The 24,166-nt window shown below is 36.2% G+C and overlaps 1 protein-coding gene, 1 long non-coding RNA gene and 1 other non-coding gene across 3 annotated transcripts; all 3 read left to right on the top strand.

The window, feature by feature from the left end:
* Positions 1-2,515: 2,515 nt before the first annotated feature.
* On the top strand, positions 2,516-2,634 carry LOC133531807 (5S ribosomal RNA). Its single transcript, XR_009801601.1, has one exon. It is a non-coding gene; the product is annotated as a 5S ribosomal RNA (ribosomal RNA).
* A 4,592-nt stretch (positions 2,635-7,226) lies between these two features.
* LOC133531524 (uncharacterized) lies at positions 7,227-9,525 on the top strand. Its single transcript, XR_009801545.1, has 3 exons — positions 7,227-7,626; positions 8,742-8,835; positions 9,361-9,525. It is a non-coding gene; the product is annotated as an uncharacterized LOC133531524 (long non-coding RNA).
* A 6,853-nt stretch (positions 9,526-16,378) lies between these two features.
* Positions 16,379-18,604, top strand: LOC133531289 (uncharacterized). The gene is made up of 4 exons (XM_061869421.1): positions 16,379-17,131; positions 17,357-17,515; positions 17,989-18,538; positions 18,574-18,604. Exons 1-4 carry the CDS (start codon positions 17,017-17,019, stop codon positions 18,602-18,604), a joined length of 855 nt encoding a protein of 284 aa, XP_061725405.1. The 5' UTR covers positions 16,379-17,016.
* The last annotated feature ends 5,562 nt before the right edge of the window (positions 18,605-24,166 follow it).

Here is a 24,166-nt window from a genome sequence, read left to right as displayed (position 1 = left end):
TGTATTGTAAACTGTGTAATGTGTGCAATAAAGAGTATCGTCGTGATGTACCCTCGTATATACTAAGTTAATGTAATACTAGGTATTATGATATTGTAATAAGAAGGACAGAATAGAGTGAATTGAACACTTCTTTCTGGTAAGGTTCGGTAGCTCAGTAACATTAATACTTCTTTTTCGAGTTCGAGTCTTTCTAAAGCGGTGATTTTTTTTTCAATTTTTCGTTTAATATAAATATTTCTAGTATGGCTCTCAACATATCTGATTAATACAAACGACTAATAATATGTAACTAACCATGCAACTGAGCAAGTCTGATGATAATGCTGACGTAGGATCTCTTTCACAAATAAATCATGATGAAATATGAAGCTGCCTTTTGTTGTAAACTACTCAAGATGTTTTATATTTGTTACAAGTCTGGCTCTGTGTAGGAATGTGTTTTAGGAATAACTATTTTCTATGAATGCCTTTTTAATAATTTGTTAAAATTAATAAAGTCGGTTTAATCTCATACTTGTGTCGCATTTTTGGTTCCCATGCGCTGCTCGTGAGGCCCGCGGCGGCGACCGAGGTTATCGTGTAAGCAAGATTGCGCTATGCACGTGTAAAGCGATGTCCCTTTCGCATTCCGGAGCGGCGTGCGGACCCGCATCCAATGTGAAGATCGCCTACGTCGCTTGCGCGCTCTGCTCTGCACTCGTCACCATGCTGTCAGGTTAGTTTAGTTCTACATTTATTAAAATTTTAATTATTTATTTCGGGCCAGGTATTTAAACTGCTCTATTCTCCTCAGGGTGGCACCATTGAGCTCCACCCTAAGAACTTCCTCTAGTTTCTTGTTGCCAGCCTTAAAGATGAGTAGTTCACTTTTTGTAGTGTTATACCTGAGCCCATGTCTCTCCGCATGTTCACATATTTTTAGGAGCATCCTGAGCGCTCTGATGCTCAGATTTATGCATAGATGTAGTGAAACAGCATCATTTATTTCTTTTGGATTCGTCCGAGTCCGCCATTTATACATTATTTTTGTATGATGCGCTATAAAGTATAAATAAATAATCTAAGCTAATTTACACTGTGTTATGGGTGCTCTGAAATGGAATCGCAGACGAGGAATGAACATGGAGTCGTCGCTAAGCGACGTCCTGCTCCGCTGCTACTGCTTCAGGAGCTACGACGCTGCAGGATTCAGATATAAAACCGTCCCTCTCGGAACAAATACACCTGCCCTTTTCAGGGCAACAGACAAACTGCTCTTCTCAGAGCAATATTAAACTGTTCTTTATAGAACCAATGTTACTGTTTCTATGACGACACAACTTAAAAATGTTCTTTTCAGAACAACGGTCACTGTTTCTATGTTTATACGCGTAAATTGATGTAGTTATTTATTTAGTCTCTATCTCAAAATACATGATAGCACAAATGGCGGACTTAATGCTTAAGGCATTCTTTACTAGTCAACTAATGGGCTAAACCAAATAAAAAGTAAGTCCAGGGTCTTTTAAATTAAATTGTAACCAAGGCATAAGTACACTATTTAGTAATATTATCATGGCATGGTCACCGGTCACCGCTGGTTATATCACTATCATTAATAAACTCTTAAGATGTTACTGCTTATTCTAATAAATTACTCTTTATGTTTATTTTGATCCTACTGTCTCCTATCCAAAAATATTCTAAATCTATTTCTATTTAGATACTTATAGTGGCATGGCACACTGCATCCGATTCGCACTTCACTCCGAAATTTGAGCGAGACAACGCTATGCTCGTATTATAGCGACATCCCGCTGGCACGTCGGAGCGATGTGCGAATCGGATGAAGTGTGCCATGCGCCATACTCGCATTGTGTTATTTTCTTGCTTCCCATGCGCTACTCAAGAGGCTCGCGGCGGCTGCCGCGGCAACACGGATGTGGTTCTTACGAAACAGCTCGCAATGCACGTTCGCATCCCGGAGCGGCGTGCGGACCCGCTTCCAATGTGAAAATCGCCTACGTCCACTGCTCTGCTGCTCGCCATTGTCGCCATGCTATAGACTCAGTGATCTTATAAATGTACGCACAGGTGTAGTGAATAGTCATCGTAGATTAATATTATATCGTAGGCAAAACCTTGACTTTTGTGTACCGATAGAGAGTTATAAAATGCTTTAGATATAATATTAATATTAGGGATGTCCCGGCAATAGTTTTAGTTTGTATATTTTGTGCATAATAGTTGGGAATCTTGATCTAGTTCGTATAACACACGTATTGTTTCTAATGTTTGTTATCGTTATTACAGGACCGGTCCGCGCCGGTGGCTACTCTGCCCGCACTTTGCTGTAGCAATATAACTTGGTCAAGGTAGCTACAGCAGATGAATATTGTGTGCATAATAGTTAAGAATCTTGATCTAGTTCGTATAACACACGTATTGTTTCTAATGTTTGTTATCGTTGTTACAGGACCGGTCCGCGCCGGTGGCGCCATTACTCGCATCCCCGGACATTTGTGTGAGCGGCGCCAACGTCCATACCACGTTGAATACACCGGTTCTCGTCCGATCACCGAAGTTAAGCAACGTCGGGCGAGGTCAGTACTTGGATGGGTGACCGCCTGGGAACACCTCGTGTCGTTGGCTTTTTTCAGCTACCCACACCGTCCCCAAAACGACGGCCATACGACCACCCCACCAGTCGGTGGGGAAGCGACCCGCGACAGCCGCCGCAGCCGTGAGGCGGTAGCGGCGCCTCATACCCCCCTGACGGGGGGTATCGACAGATTACTCACGGTGTGTGAGCGGCTACTCTGCCCGCACTTTGCTGTAGCAATATAACTTGGTCAAGGTAGCTACAGCAGATGAATATTTTGTGCATAATAGTTAAGAATCTTGATCTAGTTCGTATAACACACGTATTGTCTCTAATGTTTGTTATCGTTGTTACAGGACCAGCCCGCGTCGGTGGCGCCATTACTCGCATCCCCGGACTTTTGTGTGAGCGGCTACTCTGCCCGCACTTTGCTGTAGCAATATAACTTGGTCAAGGTAGCTACAGCAGATGAATATTTTGTGCATAATAGTTAAGAATCTTGATCTAGTTCGTATAACACACGTATTGTTTCTAATGTTTGTTATCGTTGTTACAGGACCGGTCCGCGCCGGTGGCGCCATTACTCGCATCCCCGGACATTTGTGTGAGCGGCTACTCTGCCCGCACTTTGCTGTAGCAATATAACTTGGTCAAGGTAGCTACAGCAGATGAATATTTTGTGCATAATAGTTAAGAATCTTGATCTAGTTCGTATAACACACGTATTGTCTCTAATGTTTGTTATCGTTGTTACAGGACCAGCCCGCGTCGGTGGCGCCATTACTCGCATCCCCGGACTTTTGTGTGAGCGGCTACTCTGCCCGCACTTTGCTGTAGCAATATAACTTGGTCAAGGTAGCTACAGCAGATGAATATTTTGTGCATAATAGTTAAGAATCTTGATCTAGTTCGTATAACACACGTATTGTCTCTAATGTTTGTTATCGTTGTTACAGGACCGGTCCGCGCCGGTGGCGCCAACGCTGGCATCCCCGGACTGAGCGGCTACTCGAACCTCACTTTGCTGTAGCACATATGACTTGGTAGCTACAGCAGATGTATATTTTGTGCATAATAGTTAACAATCTTCATATAATTATTGACTCATACAAACGGGAATATTATTAATAATGTGTAAAAATCGTGAAAGTTTAAATCAGATAATCTTCATATAGTTCGTATAAAAAAAGGCTGTACAAGTATTGTCGTTGTTCCAGGACCGGTGCTCGACGGTGGCGCCCTCGCTCGTCTCGGGCTCGCGTGGACGCTGCTCGGCGCCGCTCCTGCTCGGGCCTCACTTGCTGTTGACACGTCTATGACGCGGTCAAGGTAACAATGAATAGTACATTACGATACAAGTGCGAAAAATAGGAAATTCGAAACGAGTGGCGATAAATTAAAACACGACCGAAGGGAGTGTTTTAAATCGACACGAGTTGCGAATTACCTATTCGCACATGTATCGTACAACGTTTCACAGTACATATGGCCCTTTAAATGTTCGACACAGTAACATAATATGCTACTTCTCGCACTAGTGCTATAAAGTAGCCCCATATGTACTGTAAAATATTTTATTGGTTTTTGTAAGTGTTGTTACGATATAGGTTGAGATCTTCTTGCAACAAATATGCTTGTGACAGCAAACACCACTGTCCCAAAAAGCAAGGGTAGAAACCAATGTTACTGTATAGTATAAAAAAACTTAAGAATAAATACTTCTTTTATACTAAAAAGTATTACTAGTAGGATAATTAAAAATTTTTAAACTAATACTTTTTTTTTTCACTAAGAATTGCGCGCGTGTGTGTGTGTGTGTTGTGTTGGGTGCGGAAGCAAAAGCTTGAATGCAATATGATGTTAAATAGTTTAAGTGATATTATTATTCAGTTGTGAACAACTAGGTAGTGTAGGTAAGTAAAGCCTCAGTAATTTCATAGGATTGATAGATTAATGATTTTATTTATAGTGTTATATAAATAGGCAGATTGTGCAGCGAATCGTCTCTGGGTAGGTTTATTGTTTCGTCTTCTACGTCCCGCAATGGCTGGGTTATAATTCAGAGTTTTATGCACTTTGACAATAGAGCCTAATATATACATTTTTACGCATTGAGAGAGGACCGCATTCATTGTATAGTTCAGCAGTAGGGTGCCTATACGGCTAAGCATGACTTTATATACATCTTTATGCTCTTTCGACTTCTATTAATTTAGTTTTATGGTTGCCACCCCAAACTGGGATACAGTAGCTTTAATAAAGTAGGCGAGCCTATGTGCCTTGTTGTACTGTCAGTTTGAGGTGACACGGGGGGCTGTAATTTCCCATACTTTGAAAAACACATGTAATTGGTCTTAGCAGTATTTAGAGTAAGAAGGTTAAGTTGTAGCCATTGGCTACCTTTAATAGATCCTGTTGCGCCTCTCAGTCAGGTCCCATCAAGTCTCAGTAAGTTGTATGGAAGTAGATAAGAGAATGTGTTAGTGTGTAGGTATGTGTGTATGTTTGTATGAATTTATTTTGCGCATGTGTTTTACAACTGAATGAAAGTGTAAAAGAGAAGAAGCAAAAGAAAAGAAGCCGTACGAGTTTTTCATCTCTTGTCCTATGTCCATGGGCAACGGTGACCGCTTCCTGTCAGACGGCTCTCTGCTGGTTTTGCTGGCTATCACATATAGGCTATGGTATTTACTTTTAAAAACATTCTACTAACATGTGTCACCTGTCCGTGTGGTATAATTACTTTTATTCGTAGTTAAGCGTGAACGGTGGGCCAAAATGGTTACTGAGTGTGACCCACGGAACGCCATTGATAGTGCAGGCAGACCGAATAGGAGATGGCGGGACGACTTGGACGCATTCTATCCAGATAGAATTATGTACAAATGACAGGGTTGATAGGAAAGAAGCGAACAGCTGTGGGACACTAAATTAGGCTAACAAAAAAAGTTAGGCGTATATTATTTTGAGTTAGGGTTCCTAAGATAACATTAGAAATAATTAGATTCTACGTATCAATTAAGTTTAACTCTGTGATGGCCTGGTGATGGAGACCGCTGGAATCTGTACAGGAACTCTGTAATGCCACAACGCAACCTTAATAGGGTATGGCTTTTAGAACGGTGTGCTCAAATTCTTTCGTGGTAGATCATTACGAAAGAATAGTACGAGTACAGCCAGTTATAAAAGTAAGATTTCGTAGCAAAATTACACATAGGGAACCCTGCTGTCCGCACGTCACAGACAAGCGATCTTCTTATGAAAACAACATAAGTACGAAGATATGCCCTTTTGCTTGAATGTTTCCCTTTTTTGTATAAAGGTATGGAACCCACTATTATGCGTGGTCCGTCACGCACTTAGCCTATTTCTTAGTAGGTATAGTGTATTTACATTTAGATGGTAATGAGTTGGGTTTGACGATTTCTTTTTATGTCTTAAGTTAACAAAAGGTTATAACATAACCACTCTCTTTCGGTAGTTGTAGCTCACCCTTAAATTACCTAGGAAATAGAGCTCACGTAAGTAATATCAAGCAACCGAGTTGTGTTTTTATTAAATATTTAAAAAAGGGGTGTTGTAAGTTTTACCGCTATCTGCTTGTCTGTTTGTGTGTGTGTTCTTAAACGGGTGAACTGATTAGTATGCGGGTTTTATTATAATTTAAAATCATATTTCCTAGCGCTTATAATCGGTCCATACAATATAAACACAAATACTCATTCTTGCACAACAAAAAAAAACAGTCAATACAGCAATTCGAGCAGAGGTACACAACAGGCGGTCTTATTGTTATAAAACTAACACGTATGTCGAGACGCGCCCGTCTACGACGAGTGAACGTCGAGTCGTCGCCGCACCGCATTCTCCGGGCTCACGGCCGGGTGGCTGGTTCAAGAACTCTATGATGCTGCAGGCTCCAGATATAAAACTGTCCTTCTCGGGACAAATACAACTGCCCTTTTCAGGGCAACAGAAAAACTGCTCTTCTCAGAGCAATATAAAACTGTTCTTTTCAGAACACTTGGTTCCTGTTTCTATGTTTATACACAGATCGATCGATGTCTCTTTTTAGCGATAACACCGTTTGTTGCCTCTACCAACTATTTCTACCTATGTCTGTACCTGTTGTAAACTGTGTAATGTGCGCAATAAAGAGTATGGTGTTGTACCCGTTTATATACTAAGTTAATATAATACTAGGAATAATGATATTTGAATAAAAAATACGGAATGGAGTAGTTGGCATGTTTCTGGTGAGCTTCGGTAGCTCAGTTGGTTAAGACCATTGGACCGGCGTTCCGAAATTTCGCAAGTTCGAGTCTTGCTCAAAGACTCTTTTTTTTTTTCATTTTTCGTTTAATATAAGTATGTGTAGTATCGCTCTCAACGTATCTGGTTGATACAAATGAATTATGAATATCATGATATTTAACCTCGTAAGGCCCAAGGTCCTACCTATAGGACTTATTTAGTTCGATGGAATTTAAATCATATTTAATCGGAACAGAATTGCATTTGTGTTGTTTCGTTGAATTTTCACACAAAATAAAATCAACTGTATTCCCATCACTATAGGTCCCAATTTCAGTGGCAAATTTTTGAATTTTCATTTGTATGGCTGGGCTTTAGGAGGTTAATTAGGGTCTCTTTCATAAATAAACACCCTCGAGTGCTCATGTCAGGATGAAATATGAACCTACTCTTATAAACTACTCTGGATTTTTTTAAACTGTCACAAGTGTTTTGTTACAACACTAGCTCTGTTTAGGATTGTGTTTTGTGAAAATTGTTAAATATTATTACTTATTAAGTGTGTTTAAACGACTAATGTAAGTTTAAACTTATACTTGTGTCATGTTCTTGGTTGCCATGCGCTGCTCGTGAGGCCCGCGGTGGCCACTGCGCTATCACGGATGCGGCCCTGACGAGATAGCGCCGCGCACGAAGCGATGTCCCGTTCGCGTACTGAGCGGCGCGCGGACCCGCCCAAGGCGCCCGATGTAAAGATCGCCCGCGTCGCCTGCGTGCTCTGCTATCAGGTATGTGTTGCTCGAAATGTATTCACAGGTGTGTGGGGGGATATTACCGTCGAATAGCTTTTTGCAGTCTATGGCCTCCATTAAAGGGAACTCTTTCTCTTAGCTCTGTTGGTTAAGAGGCAACTACCTGATAAAACGAGTAAAGCCTCTTACTCTGTATGATACTCCTATTGTAATCCTAATAATATGCTCTAGTCGCCCAAAGACCTACAAAAGGCTTTCCGTTCCATTGTATTTTTAATCTTTATTTAAATAAATAAATAAATAAATATCATAGGACATTATTACACAAATTGACTAAGTCCCACAGTAAGCTCAATAAGGCTTGTGTTGAGGGTACTTAGACAACGATATATATAATATATAAATATTTATAAATACTTAAATACATACATAGAAAAAACCCATCTTTTTTATATTGACATATCAAAATTGCATTTGTCTTGGCAAATTTTGAATAATTTGCCGCTGGACTATAAGTTCTTTGCCAGGCATGAACTTTGATGTTTCGAAGTTGTAGTATTATGCGTTTCGTTCAATTCCGGTAGGGGACTTCCATCCTTGCATCCTGCTCTGCATTGTCACGCAAAACATGCTGCGAAGTAAGACTATTTTTATATGTAATTAACAATTTAATTTTGACGATGGATGGAGAAAAATTATGGAGAATTCAAATTATGTTCGGTACTACTAGTGTCCGAGTTGCTTCCTATTTAAATACCTAAGAAAGTATTCATTATGGTGTTTTAAAAAATGTTTTTAATATGATAATTGTATTTAATTACACACGGAAAGATAACATAGTAACAGTATAAAAATCGTATAAAACACCACACGCACGTGTTTAGCAAGTTATAATCAAGAATTCAAGATCCACGACTTAATCCTATTGTTATTCTAGCGAGTAATGACGGTCTGAAGCTGTGAGTTTCTGGAACTTAGCGATAAGCGCATGTTCGTTATTTATTTCTGCAGTCATTTACTTTGTTTCATTTTCCATAGGTGTGTAAGGGATAGTATGCTATCTAAGAGCAAGGCAAGGGTATCGGTTGCCAAAATCTATGTGTATCTAATTTTATGTGCAATAAAGTATAAATAAATAAAACATTTTTTAGGTTTCTGGCACGAACATTGCATTTAAGCGAATATCTACGCAGTTGCAACGGGGGCACACCTTGGACATCTCAAACAGTTGACTGCTGTGATAAGGTACTTAATGTACAATACTAAAGTCAGACCAAGCTAAGTTGGCAGCGATTTTGATAGCCCAGCTTGTGCAAGTGTTAAAAGTAAACGTCATAATTTCATAGAAGTTTTCTCGGCTCAAAATCGCTGCCTACTTATCTTGGTCTGACACTAGTAGCTTAGATTTATAATAATCATAATTCGTTTTATCCTAGTTAAAAACGAAGATTGAAAGTCAGGTTAGCATTGTTAGGCTTGTATGGGAAAAGTAAACATTTCTATCAAAGATAATTTGAAATAGAGGTGGATTGTCAAAGAAAACTTTGTAGCCACAATAAATTTACTGTGGCTAAAATTTTCTTTGACAATCCACCTCTATTTCAAATTCTCCTTGTTTCTATTAATCTTTTGTTTTAATAATATACTTAAACATTGTTGTATTATGCAAGTTGGGATCTGAATTTTACCGCTAACATGTTGTTTACCTTCATCTGTTCTAAAATCATGGTTGTACCTGCATTTTAATTATTGTTGTCTTAAAATTTACAGGGAGGAGTCGAAAATGAAGCGATGCCAGCTCGCACCGAAATGCCTAAAGCTCTGAAACTTGCAGGCTGCTTAGAACGTCGCCAAAACATACTGGCATAAAGTTATGATGCCCGTCTGCAAAAAGGTAAGACTTGTGTCATCAACTTCATATTTTTAAGTACATCTTTATTTTAGGCCGCGGAATGGACGCATGAGGCGCTTTCGTCCAAAATAGGTTCATTCGAGCAGTGGTTCGCGCAGCGTCGCTCTGTTCCTATCAAAATGTATAAACTTGAATGAAGCTGTTTTGGACGACAGCGGAGATAATCGAAGCTGAATTGCAATGTGTTATCGTTGCTCCTGTTTAAATGAAATGGCAGACTAGGAGTGACCATCAAGTCATTGCTAAGCTACGTCCTGCTCCGCTGATTACTGGTTCAAGAATGCGACGATCGATGCTGCAGGCTCCTGATATAAAACTGTCTTTCTCGGGACAAATACAACTGCCCTTTTCAGGGCAACAGACAAACTGCTCTTCTCAGAGCAATATAAAACTGTTCTTTTCAGAACAAATGGTTTCCTGTTTCTATGACGACACAACTTCAAAAATGTTCTTTTCAGAACAAATGGCTTCTCAACCAGTAAGCAGCGGAGCAGGACGTAGTGTAGCAATGATTTGATGGTCACTCCTAGTTTGCCATTTCATTTAAACGGGAGCAACGATAAGACAGCTCAATTCAGCTTAGATTATAGAATGTAACAAGTTGGCCGAGGACCTGTATTATTGATCAACACCATCAATATAGGTCTGCGTATTCTATATATATATTGTGTATTGTGTGTGTTATGTATATTTTATCCTACTGACTGTCTCATTACCATAAATGTTACAAGTCTCGCTCTATTTGTTGGGATTGTTTGATTTTTTGTATGAATACTTATACTTGTGTCATATTCGAGTCGAGAGATCTGTCGATACCCCCCGTGAGGGGGGTATGAGGGGCCGCTACCGCACAATGGCTGCGGCGGCTGTTGCGGGTCGCTTCCCCACCGACTGGTGGGGTGGTCTGATGGCCGTCATTTTGGGGACGGTGTGGGCAGCTGGTGTAGGCCAGCTCTTCGCTACCGATCGTTATCCAGCCCCACGGCCCCTAACCTGGTGATACCGTTTGAGCGGGGCCAGGTTATGGAGCCGCGGAGAAGGCGACCACTTATACTTGTGTCATATTCTTGCTTCCCATGCGCTGCTCGTGAGGCTCGCGGCGGCCATCACGCGGGTGTGGATCTGACGAAAGAGCGCGCAAGTGCAGCTATCTCCCGTCCGCATCCCGGAGCGGCGCGCGGACCCGCATCCAATGTGAAGATCGTCTACGTCGCCAGTACGTTAGTGTTGTTTTAAATTTGTGCATATTTCAAATCGATAGCGTAAGTAGTTCCCGAGATATTTAGCTATGTGCCAGACAGACCATATCATAAGGGTTCCTTTTTATTACCTTTTTGGTATATAGCCCTAAAACATGTTTATAACATCTCCCACCTATCTGAGATCAGTATGTGTTCTGTCTAAAATTATTTTATTTATAGTAAGGTTTATATTAGCAAGGATCCCTGGGCTAATATTAATAGTGTAGGAAATAAAGGTAGTGGACCCCGCAGTAATTCCTCTGCCAGAAAAAACTTTACAGTATGATAAAGTATCAATAAATAAAAAGTATTGTCTTAATTTCAAAAGAATAATAATAATAGGATTTAAGTAAATACCTAAAGTATTAAATCGTTAATATCTTTTTACGGAAAAATGCTCCGTTCAAACTTTCTTTACCAGACATATTCATGTAACGTATTACAACAATATATGAAATATCCAAAAAAATATCCCAGTAGAAATACCAATATTAATAAAATATAATTTTTGGACGTGTCTTGGACCGGAAAATTACTCCGTCTAATTTTTTCACTGGAATGCCATTTTATTGCCGTTTTATAGCTACAAAATGAAAATCTAAAAAAAAATCCATATAACTATACTATTTTCAGAAATTGCCTTTTTACTCGCTGTGAAAAATTTCTCTATCCATTTTATTTATTGAATTAAGATCACAGTTTTATTTCCATCCAACTATAAAAACATCCAAAAAAATAACGAGCGTATTAAAAACTTAACATATCGGGAGCAGTGTGTAGGGAGCGGGGTGTACAAGCGGGGTGCGGGAGCGGTACCGGCCGCCGCAAGCGCGCGCGCCGCGCCTGCCCGGCGGTGGCAGCTTGCTACTTCTCTATTCATTCGCGTATCGCCAAGGTGCATAGGTTACTGTTGTTAAAAATATTTCTACTTGTTTCTTTTTTGACCTGCCTAATGCCTACCTGTCTGTGTAGTACCTACCGTAAGTATAGTCTCTACCGTACCTACAAATGAAGTAGGTAGGTTATGCGATGTGTCTAATTTAAATATTTATATTCTTAAATTCAATTTATTCAATTCGAGTCGTACGTATTAGGCCATCAAACGAAGGAAAAAACGGGGAAATAATTCGTGTATAAGCGAATTTTGGCATAGTTGTAGATAAAGGTACCTTACATAACATACTGAAAGTACTGATAGAGGGGGGTGGCGCTATTGTGTACGGGGGAGGGAGGGTTTAAATGTCCCTTTTTTAGTTTATCTTAAATAACTCGTGAACGGTGGCCCATATCAAAAAATGATCTATCACGCAAATCATCTATGTAACATTTCCTACAAGAAAAATTCAGTACACTTTTTACTAGGATCAATATTTAAAAAGATATTAAAGCGGGAAAATTAATTAAAATCAATTTTCTGGTCCATTTTTCTATATTTTCGTAAACGGTGGCAATTAGCAAAAAACGCTGTAAAATGTAAATAATCTACACAAAACTTCTACAAAAAAGATTCAGTACCCTTTGTGAAAGGATCAATATTTAAAAAGATATTAAAGAGGGAAAGTTAATAAAACCAATTCTAAGGTTCATTTTCTTTATTTTCGTAAATAATTTGTAAAGTATGACCCATAGCAAAAAAAAATGTCTTATACATAAAATTTTCTATAAGAAATATCTAGCACACTTTTCGCTAGGATGAATATTTAAAAATATACTAAAGCGGGAATGTTAATAATAATCAATTTTAAAAACCCTTTTTAGTTTTCATAAGTAACTCGTAAACGGTAGCCCGTAGAAAAACACGTTCTTATACATAAAGAATGCACATAATATTTCCTACAAAAAATAATTCGATCACTTTTCTCTAGGATCAATATTTAAGAAGATATTATAGGGGGTAAATCAATTCATAGGTACTTTTTTTAGTTGTTCGTAAATAACTATTAAACGGTGCTCCAGTGCAATAAGAATGTTAAACATAAATACTTAACATAAAATTTTCTGGAAAAAATATTTATTACACTTTTTCTTTAGGATCAATATTATTGAGATATTAAACGGCGAAAGTTAATTTTAATCAATTCTGCACATTATTTGTGTTTCTCGCTTTAAAAGCTTAATAAATATTGATCTTAGGGAAAAGTGTTCCGCATGTCTTTTGTAAAAAAATTATTATAATTGTTTATATACACTTTTATAATATTTTTTGCTATAGATCATACTTTACAAATTATTTACGAAAAACTAAAAAATGAGACCTGAGGATTCATTGTAAGTAACTTTGCTCCTCTTTGACTAAAAAACCGGACAAGTGCGAGTCGGACTCGCCCACTGAGGGTTCCGTACTTTTTAGTATTTGTTGTTATAGCGGCAACAGAAATACATATAAATATAAATATTTCTGTCATAGCATGCCAAACTATAATTCTAAACGTAACCAGCGCCAATGATATCGCTCGGAGCGCACGTGAGACAATTGCATCGACGCGGCTGCTAGCTCTAAATGGCCCTTTTTTAGTTTATCTTAAATAACTCTTAAACGGTAGCCCATATCAAAAAATGTTCTTTCACACAAATCATCTAAATAAAATTTCGAATAAGAAAAATTTAGTCCACTTTGTTATTTAAAGATTAGGCGGGAAAGTTAAATAAAATCAATTTTATGGTCCATTTTTCTATATTTTCGTTAACGGTGGCAATTAGCAAAAAACGCTGTAAAATGTAAATGATCTACATAAAACTTTCTACAAAAAAGATTCAGTACCCTTTGTGAAAGGATCAATATTTAAAAAGATATTAAAGAGGGAAAGTTAATAAAACCAATTCTAAGGTTCCTTTTCTTTAGTTTTCGTAAATAATTTCTAAAGTATTACCCATAGCAAAAAAATGTCTCATACATAAATAAGTAACATAAAATTTTCTATAAGAAATATGTAGCATACTTTTCGCTAGGATGAATATTTAAAAAGATACTAAAGCGGGAATGTTAATAATAATCAATTTTAAAAACCCTTTTTAGTTTTCGTAAGTAACTCGTAAACGGTAGCCCGTAGCAAAACACGTTCAAACATAAATACTTAACATAAAATTTTCTACAAAAAAGATTTCTATTATTTTTCTTTAGGATCAATATTATTGAGATATTAAACCGCGAAAGTTAATTTTAATCAATTCTGCACATTATTTGTGTTTTTCGCTTTAAAACCTTAATAAAAATATTGATCTTAGGGAAAAATGTTCCACATGTCTTTTGTAGAAAATTTTATTATAATTGTTTATATATATATTTATATTATTATTTTTTTGCTATAGGTCATAATACTTTACAAATTATTTACGAAAAACTAAAAAAGAGATCTGAGGATTCATTGTAAGTAACTTTGCCCCTCTGACTAAAAAAAAACCCAACAAGTGCGAGTCAGACTCGCCCACCGAGGGTTCCGTACTTTTTAGTATTTGTTGTTATAGCGGCAATAGAAATACATCATCTTTGAAAATTTCAACTGTATATCACGGTTCATGAGATACAGCCTGGTGACAGACGGACGGACGGACAGCGGAGTATTATTAATAGGGTCCCGTTTTAGCCTTTGGGTACGGAACCCTAAAAAGGACCTGGAAACTGATTATAATGAATTTTAAAATCTCATTAAATATTGATCCTAGCGAAAAAAATTACGGAACTTTTGTTGTACAAAATTACATTTCTATTATTAATGTATAAAGAACTTTTTGCATTGGGCCACTGTTTACGAGTTATTTACGAAAAACAAAAAAATTAGGGACTTGTAAATTGTTTGTGATTTACTTTCCCCCTTTAATATTGTTTTAAATATTGATCTTGGAGAAAAGTGGTCTGTATGTTTTTTGTAGGAAATATTATGTTAATTATTTATGTATAAGAACCTGTTTTGTTATGAGCTGCCGTTTAAGAGTTATTTACGAAAAATTAAGAAGTGACTTTAAAATTGATTAGTATTAATATTCCCGCTTTAGTATCTTTTTAAATGTTGATCCTAGCGAAAAGTTTTATATATCTTTCTTGTAGTAAAAATTATGGTTAATATTTATGTATGAGAGATTTTTTGCTATGGATCATACTTTACAAATTATTTACGAAAAACGAAAGAAAAGGAACCTTAGAATTGATTTTAATTGACTTTCCCCCTTTAATATCTTTTTAAATATTGATACTCTCAAAAAGTTTACTGAATCTTTTTTGAAAAAAAAATGTGTAAATTATTTACGTTTAACAAGGTTTTTGCTATTTACGGGTTATTCACGAAAATATAGTAAAATGGACCATAAAATTGATTTTAATTAACTTTCCCGCTTTAATATTTCTTAAATGTTGATCCTAGCGAAAAAGTGCACTGAATCTTTCGATTCGGCAATTTTATATATATTATTTACGTTAAAGAACATTTTTTGCTATGGGCCACCGTTTACGAGTTATTTAAGAAAAACTGAAAAAAGGGACCTTTAAACTCAGTCAGTCTATGTGGGTGTTAGAATAATAAATTAAAATGGAAGTCCGAGCAGATAAAAGCAAACCCTGCTGCTATGTAAAGAATCAATTAAAACAGAATTAATAGTAAATATTACCTTAAATTCTCAATACTGCTTATCAATACTAAGTTAATTATATAAATTAGGCATAATTTGTAATCAAGTTATTTATTTACCTTGATTCAGAATTATTTGAAACTGTTAAAAGAATCACTAGATGCTATTTGGATTACTAGTATGATAAATTAAATAATGAACAAATATAATTGAAAATAAGACCTTTTTATTATAGTTAATAAACCAATTTATTAACCTTATCACCAACAACTAATAAATACAATCACTAATACTTTATAATTCACCAATACATTATTTAATAATTAATTCATCAAATTAATCAAGTAAGCACAAAAACATTAACATAATGATCAACATAGTATTTACTTAACTTTCAATATTCCTGTGGCGACGATTAACTCAGTGCTGCAGCGCAACGAAGAATCACAATGAGAATGATCCAAATGAAATGGGTCGGGCCCTTTTATATCCACTGCTAACCAGCCACTCACAACTGGTTAATCATGCCATTTGTCGTTCGAGAAGTGACGTCAGAAACGTATTTTCTCATCCAGTTATCGAATAATGCAGAATAAAATAATCACAACATCTTTTCAATAAACTCCGTTATACATAATTACTAATAAGTAATATTAATACATAATATAATCACTTTTAAATAGTTTACGAATCTTATTAGTAGGTTAACTACCGTCTCAAAGTTATCACTATCCATGTTTCTCTAAACAACCGTGGTTTCGTATCGTACCCACATAAATCACAAATTGTGTAAACTTCGCGTGATATTAAGTTAAGTGTTTAAATAATGAATATTTATCAACATTGGAAGTCAGAGAAACAGGTCAGTTTCATACATAATACAATTTATAAATAATAATCTAACACGGCCATACTGACGTGTACTTCGTTCCCGAAGTACTAAAAGCATAATTCAAGAAAGACAACCACATCATTAATTAAGTAAAGCCAATGTTAAATATTATTGACCGGATGAATAAACATGTTACTCTCATTCAATCGCTACTCTTTAGATTGAAACCAATGCCATGGACTAATTAATCTACTAGGACAGCCGATCCCCATACTGCGAAGCGTAACTTTATATTTAGTTCCCAAAAGTAAAGAAGATGTCTCTAGTAGTGCCAAATGTTGCAATAATGTGATTTATATTAATCTCATCTGACGGGTTAGAATGACAACTATCGTCATGCTATCGTCTCGCCTTACTGTTAATGATGGTTTCCGTGAGATGGCTCTACGAGCATACCCGTACTGAATGCGTTTCGTTTGACGCATATTTGAAGCTATTAGATACATAAAAAAATATACATATTCATAATTTAATTGCATTACCAATGTCTAACTGACTAATAATTTAATAAAACTAATACATTTTTCTTTCACGTAATTATAAATGCCTGTAAAAAAATATTTATGTTATTAAATTATCAAAAATATCTTCAAAAAACCGAATATTCATGTTTTCGTGCATTGGAATAGGTACAATTCGTTATTGTTATTGATGTCGTTTGCTTTTCAAGTGTTTGGAGAATATCGTGTTATTTTTTATTTTGAGACCTTATTTTTGAGACCTAAGCGTGTATTCCGGATAAAGATTGTGCCTAACCTGTGACCTAGCAAGAATTTGGACTTCGAGTTGCCCTCCGATTGGTTTTGTGATTGAGAAAGATGTCGTATACGAAGTGCGTTTATTACAATTGTAAAAACACAAGTCAAGAAATTTCTATGTTTCGGTTTCCAGTACATGATCAAGAGCGTCTATTACTTTGGATTCGAAATTCGGGTATGTTAGCTATTAATTGATAAATTATGTACTTTATTAAACTATTCTTCCCTTCCTGTTTTCTACATCACCAAACCATTTTAGCATTTTTTTCAACATCTAATCATACCCTAAATCACAGTCGTAACTTAAATGTTGTATAAATATGCAGTACTTACCTACTACGTATATATTTATGTACCTGTAACTGTAATAAAGTTACTAAAACTCTTTTGTAATTTTCAGGGAATATTTACCTGGATTCATTAACAATTGATGAACTAAGTCGTCGGTACATTTGTGCGGCCCACTTCCATCCAAAAAACTTACATAATGGGAATTTAAGAAGTCGTTTACTTGGACCAGCAGTTCCAGAATCATTCCAAAACGAAGCAGGAGTTTCAGGTAATTTGATAAGGAAAATATAATTCTATCATATAAATATGGTAATGTTTCAATTAAGGTAAGGTGGGGTAAAAGACAAACATACTTTATTTTGCTCCGGGTAAGACAATTATGAGGATTCCATATAAGTGTTTGTCTTGTCCCAGTGACAGTCTTACCCCAACTTACCTTACATTCTATTTTAAGAAAATGTTTTCTATCATTGAATTTAAATGCATTCAGGCTTAAATGCTTTGATGACACTAAAAGCCAATTTATTGTAAATTGAGGGTCCTGTGATATTAGTGAACGGGAATGTTTATGGTGCGACTCTGTCCGTCCATCTGTCTGTTACATAGCTATTTATTTAATCATTTGATGCTGTACAGATACTATCTTTTCAAAATTGCCTGATAAGTACTGTCATAGAAAACTGTTCCGTTCTAAGGTGTTTCTATAATGAGAGTTCTGTATTTTTTAAATTTATTGTTCAGGTAACCTGCCATCCCCTGAAGTCTTGAAAGTGATGACACCAAAGAGGTTTTATGCCAGAAAACGAAAAATTTCCCCAATTGAAACAAGGAGTTCTTCACCAACAAGTTTAAATTCAGTCTTCGAGGGACCAATATCTACTCCAACAGGAAGGTTATCTAGGAGGAGTGAATTTCTGGGACCACAGAGAAGACTGTCTAGAAAATGTTTGTTCCAAGAACAACAAGATGACACGCCAAAAACAAAAAGAATGAAATATACAGCCTCTAGCTTAATAAAAGAAAATAAAGCGTTAAAAGCACAGATACGAAGACTTCGGAGTAAATCCAAAGTTTCATCTGGAGTACTTCTCATAAAACCAGGTGATTTTAGAAGTGAAACAGCAAAAACTCTTGCTCTAATGCAAACACGAAAAATAAATGAAAAGAAGAAGTGGACAAAAGAAGAAAAAAATGTTTGCTTATCTTTGTTTTACAAATCCAGCTCGAACTATATGTTCATGCGAAGACAAGGAGTGGTGCTTGCCGCGCCTTCCACTATTAGAAAATGGCTGTCAGAGTCAAATTGTTTACCTGGCTTGTGTCCAGGAGTGTTTACTCAGTTAAAAAAGCGTTTTGAAAATGCCACCATAAAAGAAAAAGCTTGTATAGTGTGTTTCGATGAGATGTCAATAATGCAAAATTTAGAATATTCAAAGAAACATGACATTATTGAAGGCTTTGAAGATTTAGGAAAAAATCAACGTACTGGTAAGATGGCAAAATATGCATTAGTGTTTCTTATAAGAGGATTGTATTCAAATTGGAAACTGCCTGTTGCATATTTTTTATCCCACAGTAATGTGAAATCTGAAAACTTACAATTACTTTTAAAAGTTGTTCTGAATAAACTTTTCGATAGTGGGCTATTACCCAAAGCCGTAGTATGCGACCAAATGTCTACTAATCAAAAAATATTTAAAAGTTTGGGGGTAACAAGCAAAAGTCCGTTCTTTTATTGTAACGGTAGAAAATTTTTTGCGTTTTATGATGCACCCCACCTAATAAAAAATATTAGAAATAACTTTTTGAATAGTAATTTCTCAAATGATGATAAATTAATTTCTTTTCAAGATGTTGTTCAAACATATAATATTGACAAAAAATCTTCAAAAAGCAGGTCACTTACAAAAATAACAGAGCGCCATATAAATCCAAACAATTTTCAAAAAATGAATGTGCGTCTCGCTACACAAATATTAAGTCATTCTGTAGCAGCAGCTATTCGAACGGCTCAAAATTCCGGGGAATTAAAAAATGAAACGGCAACTGCCACTGCTGATTTCATACAAATTGTTAACGACATGTTTGATGGGCTTAATAGTAAAACGAAATTTAACAAAAATCCGTACAAGTGTGCTTTATCAAAAAAAACAAATTTAGTCAGAAATGCCATTTTAGATGGTCAGAAATTATTTAAAAACATTGTTAAAGTTTCAACTAAAATCACTAAGAAAGGACAAATAAAAAAAATATGTACCCGTCCACCATGCTTTGACGGTGTTGTCCAAACGTGCGAAGCAGTAATGCAGTTATTTAATGAGGAAAGTACAGATCCACAGATAACTTACTTAATTACAAATAAATTAAACCAAGATGTGATCGAAAATTTATTTGCCCGGTTCAGGCAAAAAGGTGGGTCAAATCGAAACCCTACAGCAAAACTGCTTCGCACTATTTTTAGGAGCAATGTTGTAAATTCTTTTATGAAACTGCCTACTGAAAAAAATTGTGAAGATGACGATGAAGAATTCCTTGAAACAACCGACGTTGTGGGGAATTTTTCATCCTTATCTGAGGATAATGTCCTTGAAGAGACTGTACAAACTAGTACTGCTAGTACACAAAAACAAAGTACGGCAGAAGCCTCATTTGTAACTTCCGTAAATCATTCTCAAATGCCATCTACATCAGGCTCCTCGTCATTATTAATTGATATCTCCACTCCCTCATTAGAGGAATGTTCAATTGCTTATTTTGCAGGGTATCTTGCAAAGAAATGTTTAACTAAATTTAATAATTGTGAACGTTGTTCCAATAATTTGGTCAAAATAGAGGTTGATTTACAGGATGAGAAGCAATTATTGATTTTAAATAAATCTTATAGTTTTAATAAAACTATCAAACTCAAAATGCCTAGTGATGCATTTTACCAATTAATCAGTTTGGCTCTTGATGCTTTTGACATGCATTTTGAAAACATTTTTCAAAATAATATAAAATCTCGTCTCTTTAAATCAGTTAAGAATTATTTGAAATGCGAGGCAGAAGGTCAGCTCAATATTTCATGCACAGAACATATAGAATATATTTTAGACCTCATGATTTTGGTGAAACTGCATTTTTATTGTAAAAATCAAAAAAGTAACATCTTAGAAAATAAAATGAACCCTAAGCTAAGAATAATAAAGAACATGTAAACAACGCTTTGTGCTTTTTTATTATTATTTAACCTTATTTTCGTTAGTCGCAATCTCTATAGTAGGTACATTACGATATAAGTGCGAAAAATAGGAAATTCCCAACGAGCAGCGATAAATTAAAACACGACCGAAGGGAGTGTTTTAAATCGACACAAGTTTCGCATTACCTATTCGCACATGTATCATACAACGTTTTACAGTACATGTACATGTGACCCTTTTCAATTTTCGATACTGTGATGTAATGTGCTAATTATCGCACCAGTGCGGTAAAGTAGCGCCATATGGACTGTAATATTTAAATACCTACAATACAAGTGCGAAAAATAGGAAACTCGTAACGATTGGCGATAAATTAAAACACGACCGAAGGGAGTGTTTTAAATCGACACGAGTTGCGAATTACCTATTCGCACGTGTATCGTACAACGTTTTTCAGTACATATGTCCCTTTAAATTTTCGACATAGTTTCATAATGTGCTAATTTACGCGTGTCGATTTAAAACACTCCCTTCGGTCGTGTCTTAATTTATCGCCACTCGTTACGAATTCCCTATTTTTCGCACTTGTATCGTAAATAACTATTATCTTCGTAGTATGTTTAAGCGTCCGTTCGCCGCAAGCGTTTAGGGTCTCCCCACACTCTCGGCTTGGGTCGGCTCGCCCGATGCCTTACGACATGAACTTTACTTGGCGCTCTTATTGCATGGCACAATTGTCTGTGCTAGACAATGCTTATTATTGTTATTATGGTGCTACTTTATCGCACTAGTACTGTTAAAAGTACATTACGATACAAGTGCGAAAAAAAGGAAATTCGCAACGAGAGGCGATAAATTAAAACACGATCGATGGGAGTTTAAATGTTTTGACTAGACTATTAATGATGTAACGTCGGAGGTCAATTTAAAACTTATTAATTATACGCGATTAATTCCCGTTCTGCTATATAATATTGAGTAAAAGTCGTGAAAGTTTAAATCAGTGTGTTGTACGATGCACTTGAGAATTTACTTCTTTTCGCACTTCATCGTAATACTATTCCTATTAGCGTCTGCCGATTCCGCGTCAATGGGAATTATTATTAATTATCTATTCGAGTTGTATCTCCAACTTTTGTGGAATGGTTTTTTCCATTGATTCTACTCGGAACAGAATCGTACGCTTTTTCCATTTTTACTAAGAAAAAAAAAACTGACTGAAAATAATATAATCAATTCAAAATCTAAAATGAAATGAAATGAGATAGGTGTGAGGAGGCCCTAAATCGCGTAACAGACGCAGTGTTCTTGTATGCATAAAACTAAGTTAGTAAATATTTTTTTAACTTAGTTTTAATACTTTTAACAAAGGAAAAATGACAAAGCGCTTGCCGCAGCGTTTAACGCACGCGTTTTTTTTTTTGTAAAAAAACAGTGACGTTGTCTCGAAGACACAGCATATGCATTCAATTGATCACACCAATCGCATGCGCTGCGAAATACCGCACAAAACAGCCGAGCGCTTAAGAGGATATGGGAGCTGAGATTTAAATATTTTAGGTGAATATATCCGTCTCGCTAAAGGAAGTTGCTCCTAAAACTAATCCCTAATAGGGTTGTTTCCAATTTTTTGAAATGCTTGTATTACGTTCTATATTAACTAAAAGTTGCCCTAAAAATCAACTTTTATACTACTAAAAACGGCTTTAAATATGTTAAATTAACAAAATATATTTTGGCAGATGCTTTCGCGCCCAAAACGCTCTTTGAAAATTGTGTGACGTCACAGTTTACGGTTTGACACATAACTACATACACACGTAGAAGATACGAACTGTCAACTGACATTTGTCATTTGTTGTTTATCGCCTAACTGTCAACAGTATCAATCCGAGAGTTGTGACGTCATCAGAATCTTCAATGACATTTCGGGTTTGGTCACGTGACGTGTGCCAAAAGATATTTTAAATTCAATATTTACAAAAAATATGGTCATTACAGGTAAAAGTAGTTTAACATGTTCTTATAATCCAAAAGAATTTATTGGAATACAATTCTGCCCTAAGATTTGTAGATGGAAACAACCCTATTCATAATTAAATTCCATCAAATCTACTAGTGTGTTGCCAGTAAAATGAAACGTTCCATAATTAGTAAATATATTAATGGCGAAAGAATGCACGTAAATAAATAATTTGCTACTAATTTTAAATACAATATTTAAATGCTTAGTTTAACCCATTCATGGCCAAGACCCGTCGAGCCTACACATTACGCCAGGCCACCATACAAACCGTTTTTAGCTAAAACGTATGACTCAGCTTATGGGTCTCTGGCCTGGCGCGCACGGTAAATAAATCGCCGCTTATGAAGCCGGCTAGTTGAACAATTATGCAACATTTTTACTAACCACCTTTTTTTCTGTGCTTATCAAAAAAAATGTTGCAGTTTGTAAGAATGAACATTTTTACTTTTTTTACATACTTACAAACTTACTGTGTTTGTTGTTGTTTTATGGGTCAAATCAAATCCCGGAAGTTCAATTTGAACCATTTCCCTTGGACCCCTCACACAAAACAAAATATATTTTTTTAAACTTGTAATTATTTGTCACACACAATTAGATAATACAACATTAGTTAGTGGTGCCTGTTTCAACTGCCTTATTTTATATTGAAGGACAAAAATTAATGAATATTAACATCATTGTTTGTAGGTAATTGTCTAAGATACAATACAACGATCACCAAATATTATGACATAAAAGTACAGTGGGAGAAAATCCTCGTTGCCTTGCCCCTCACACAAAACAAAATATTATTATACTACGGTTTGGTAAATATTGCGTGCCATAATTTAAATAGTAATCGGTTGTAAAATGGTACAATATCCAACAGCTTCAACATGAAATAAGCTTTAAAATTTGTATGCCTATAGGCACGACATAGTGATACCAAAATATTTATGTAACATCTTGTAATCTACCTAAGTTGTACAAATAAAATCTTTAAATCTTACGAGTACATGCGGTCCGCGTCTGGACCAAGGTTGGTGTCTAGCAGTGGTTGCCGCACTACGCTACGGAACGGATAATTATTGATACATTTTTATATAGACAAATTTGATAGATTTTATATTAGGTAAATAACCTATGTATTTGGCATTTCCTGCAGTAATGCAGTCGACCGCAGCAGTATTGCAATCACACTCAAATTTTAAGGGTTCAATGTAATAATGGAACCCTAAAAAGCTTTTTGTTACAAAATTAAAAATCTACACACTTAAAAATGATTGGTAACGAAGTATAAGAATGTTGTTAAAATACCCCTACTCTGACGGGAATAAATAAATACTGGCAACACGTTTTTGTATACTTGTGTGCGTTCCTGAGCGTAAAGCCCCCTCCAGACTATGCGCGTGAATCGCGGCGCGACTTCACACTCGCACAACTTCACGGCGATTTCGCAGTTTGGTTCGCGGCAAGATGGCGCCGAAGCGTCAGCTGATCGGATTTAGTTTGCGGCAAGGCTCTGATTTAAACTGGGAACAGTCAAATTGATTTTTGGTTGATCAAGTTTGCACCTATTCGCACCGAATATAACCAAGTAGCCGCCATAGAAGGTTATGACAGATTAACCGACTCGTGAGCGAATCGCGGCGCGAAGCGATTGCGAGTGTGGAGTCTAGCTAGTTCGTGCTTCGCGTCTCCTTTGACGCGGGCCAAATACCGACAAAAA

The sequence above is a fragment of the Cydia pomonella genome, chromosome 25, assembly GCF_033807575.1.
Source record: "Cydia pomonella isolate Wapato2018A chromosome 25, ilCydPomo1, whole genome shotgun sequence".
NCBI classification, from domain to species: Eukaryota; Metazoa; Arthropoda; class Insecta; order Lepidoptera; family Tortricidae; genus Cydia; species Cydia pomonella.
This window is presented reverse-complemented; position numbering and strand designations above follow the sequence as displayed.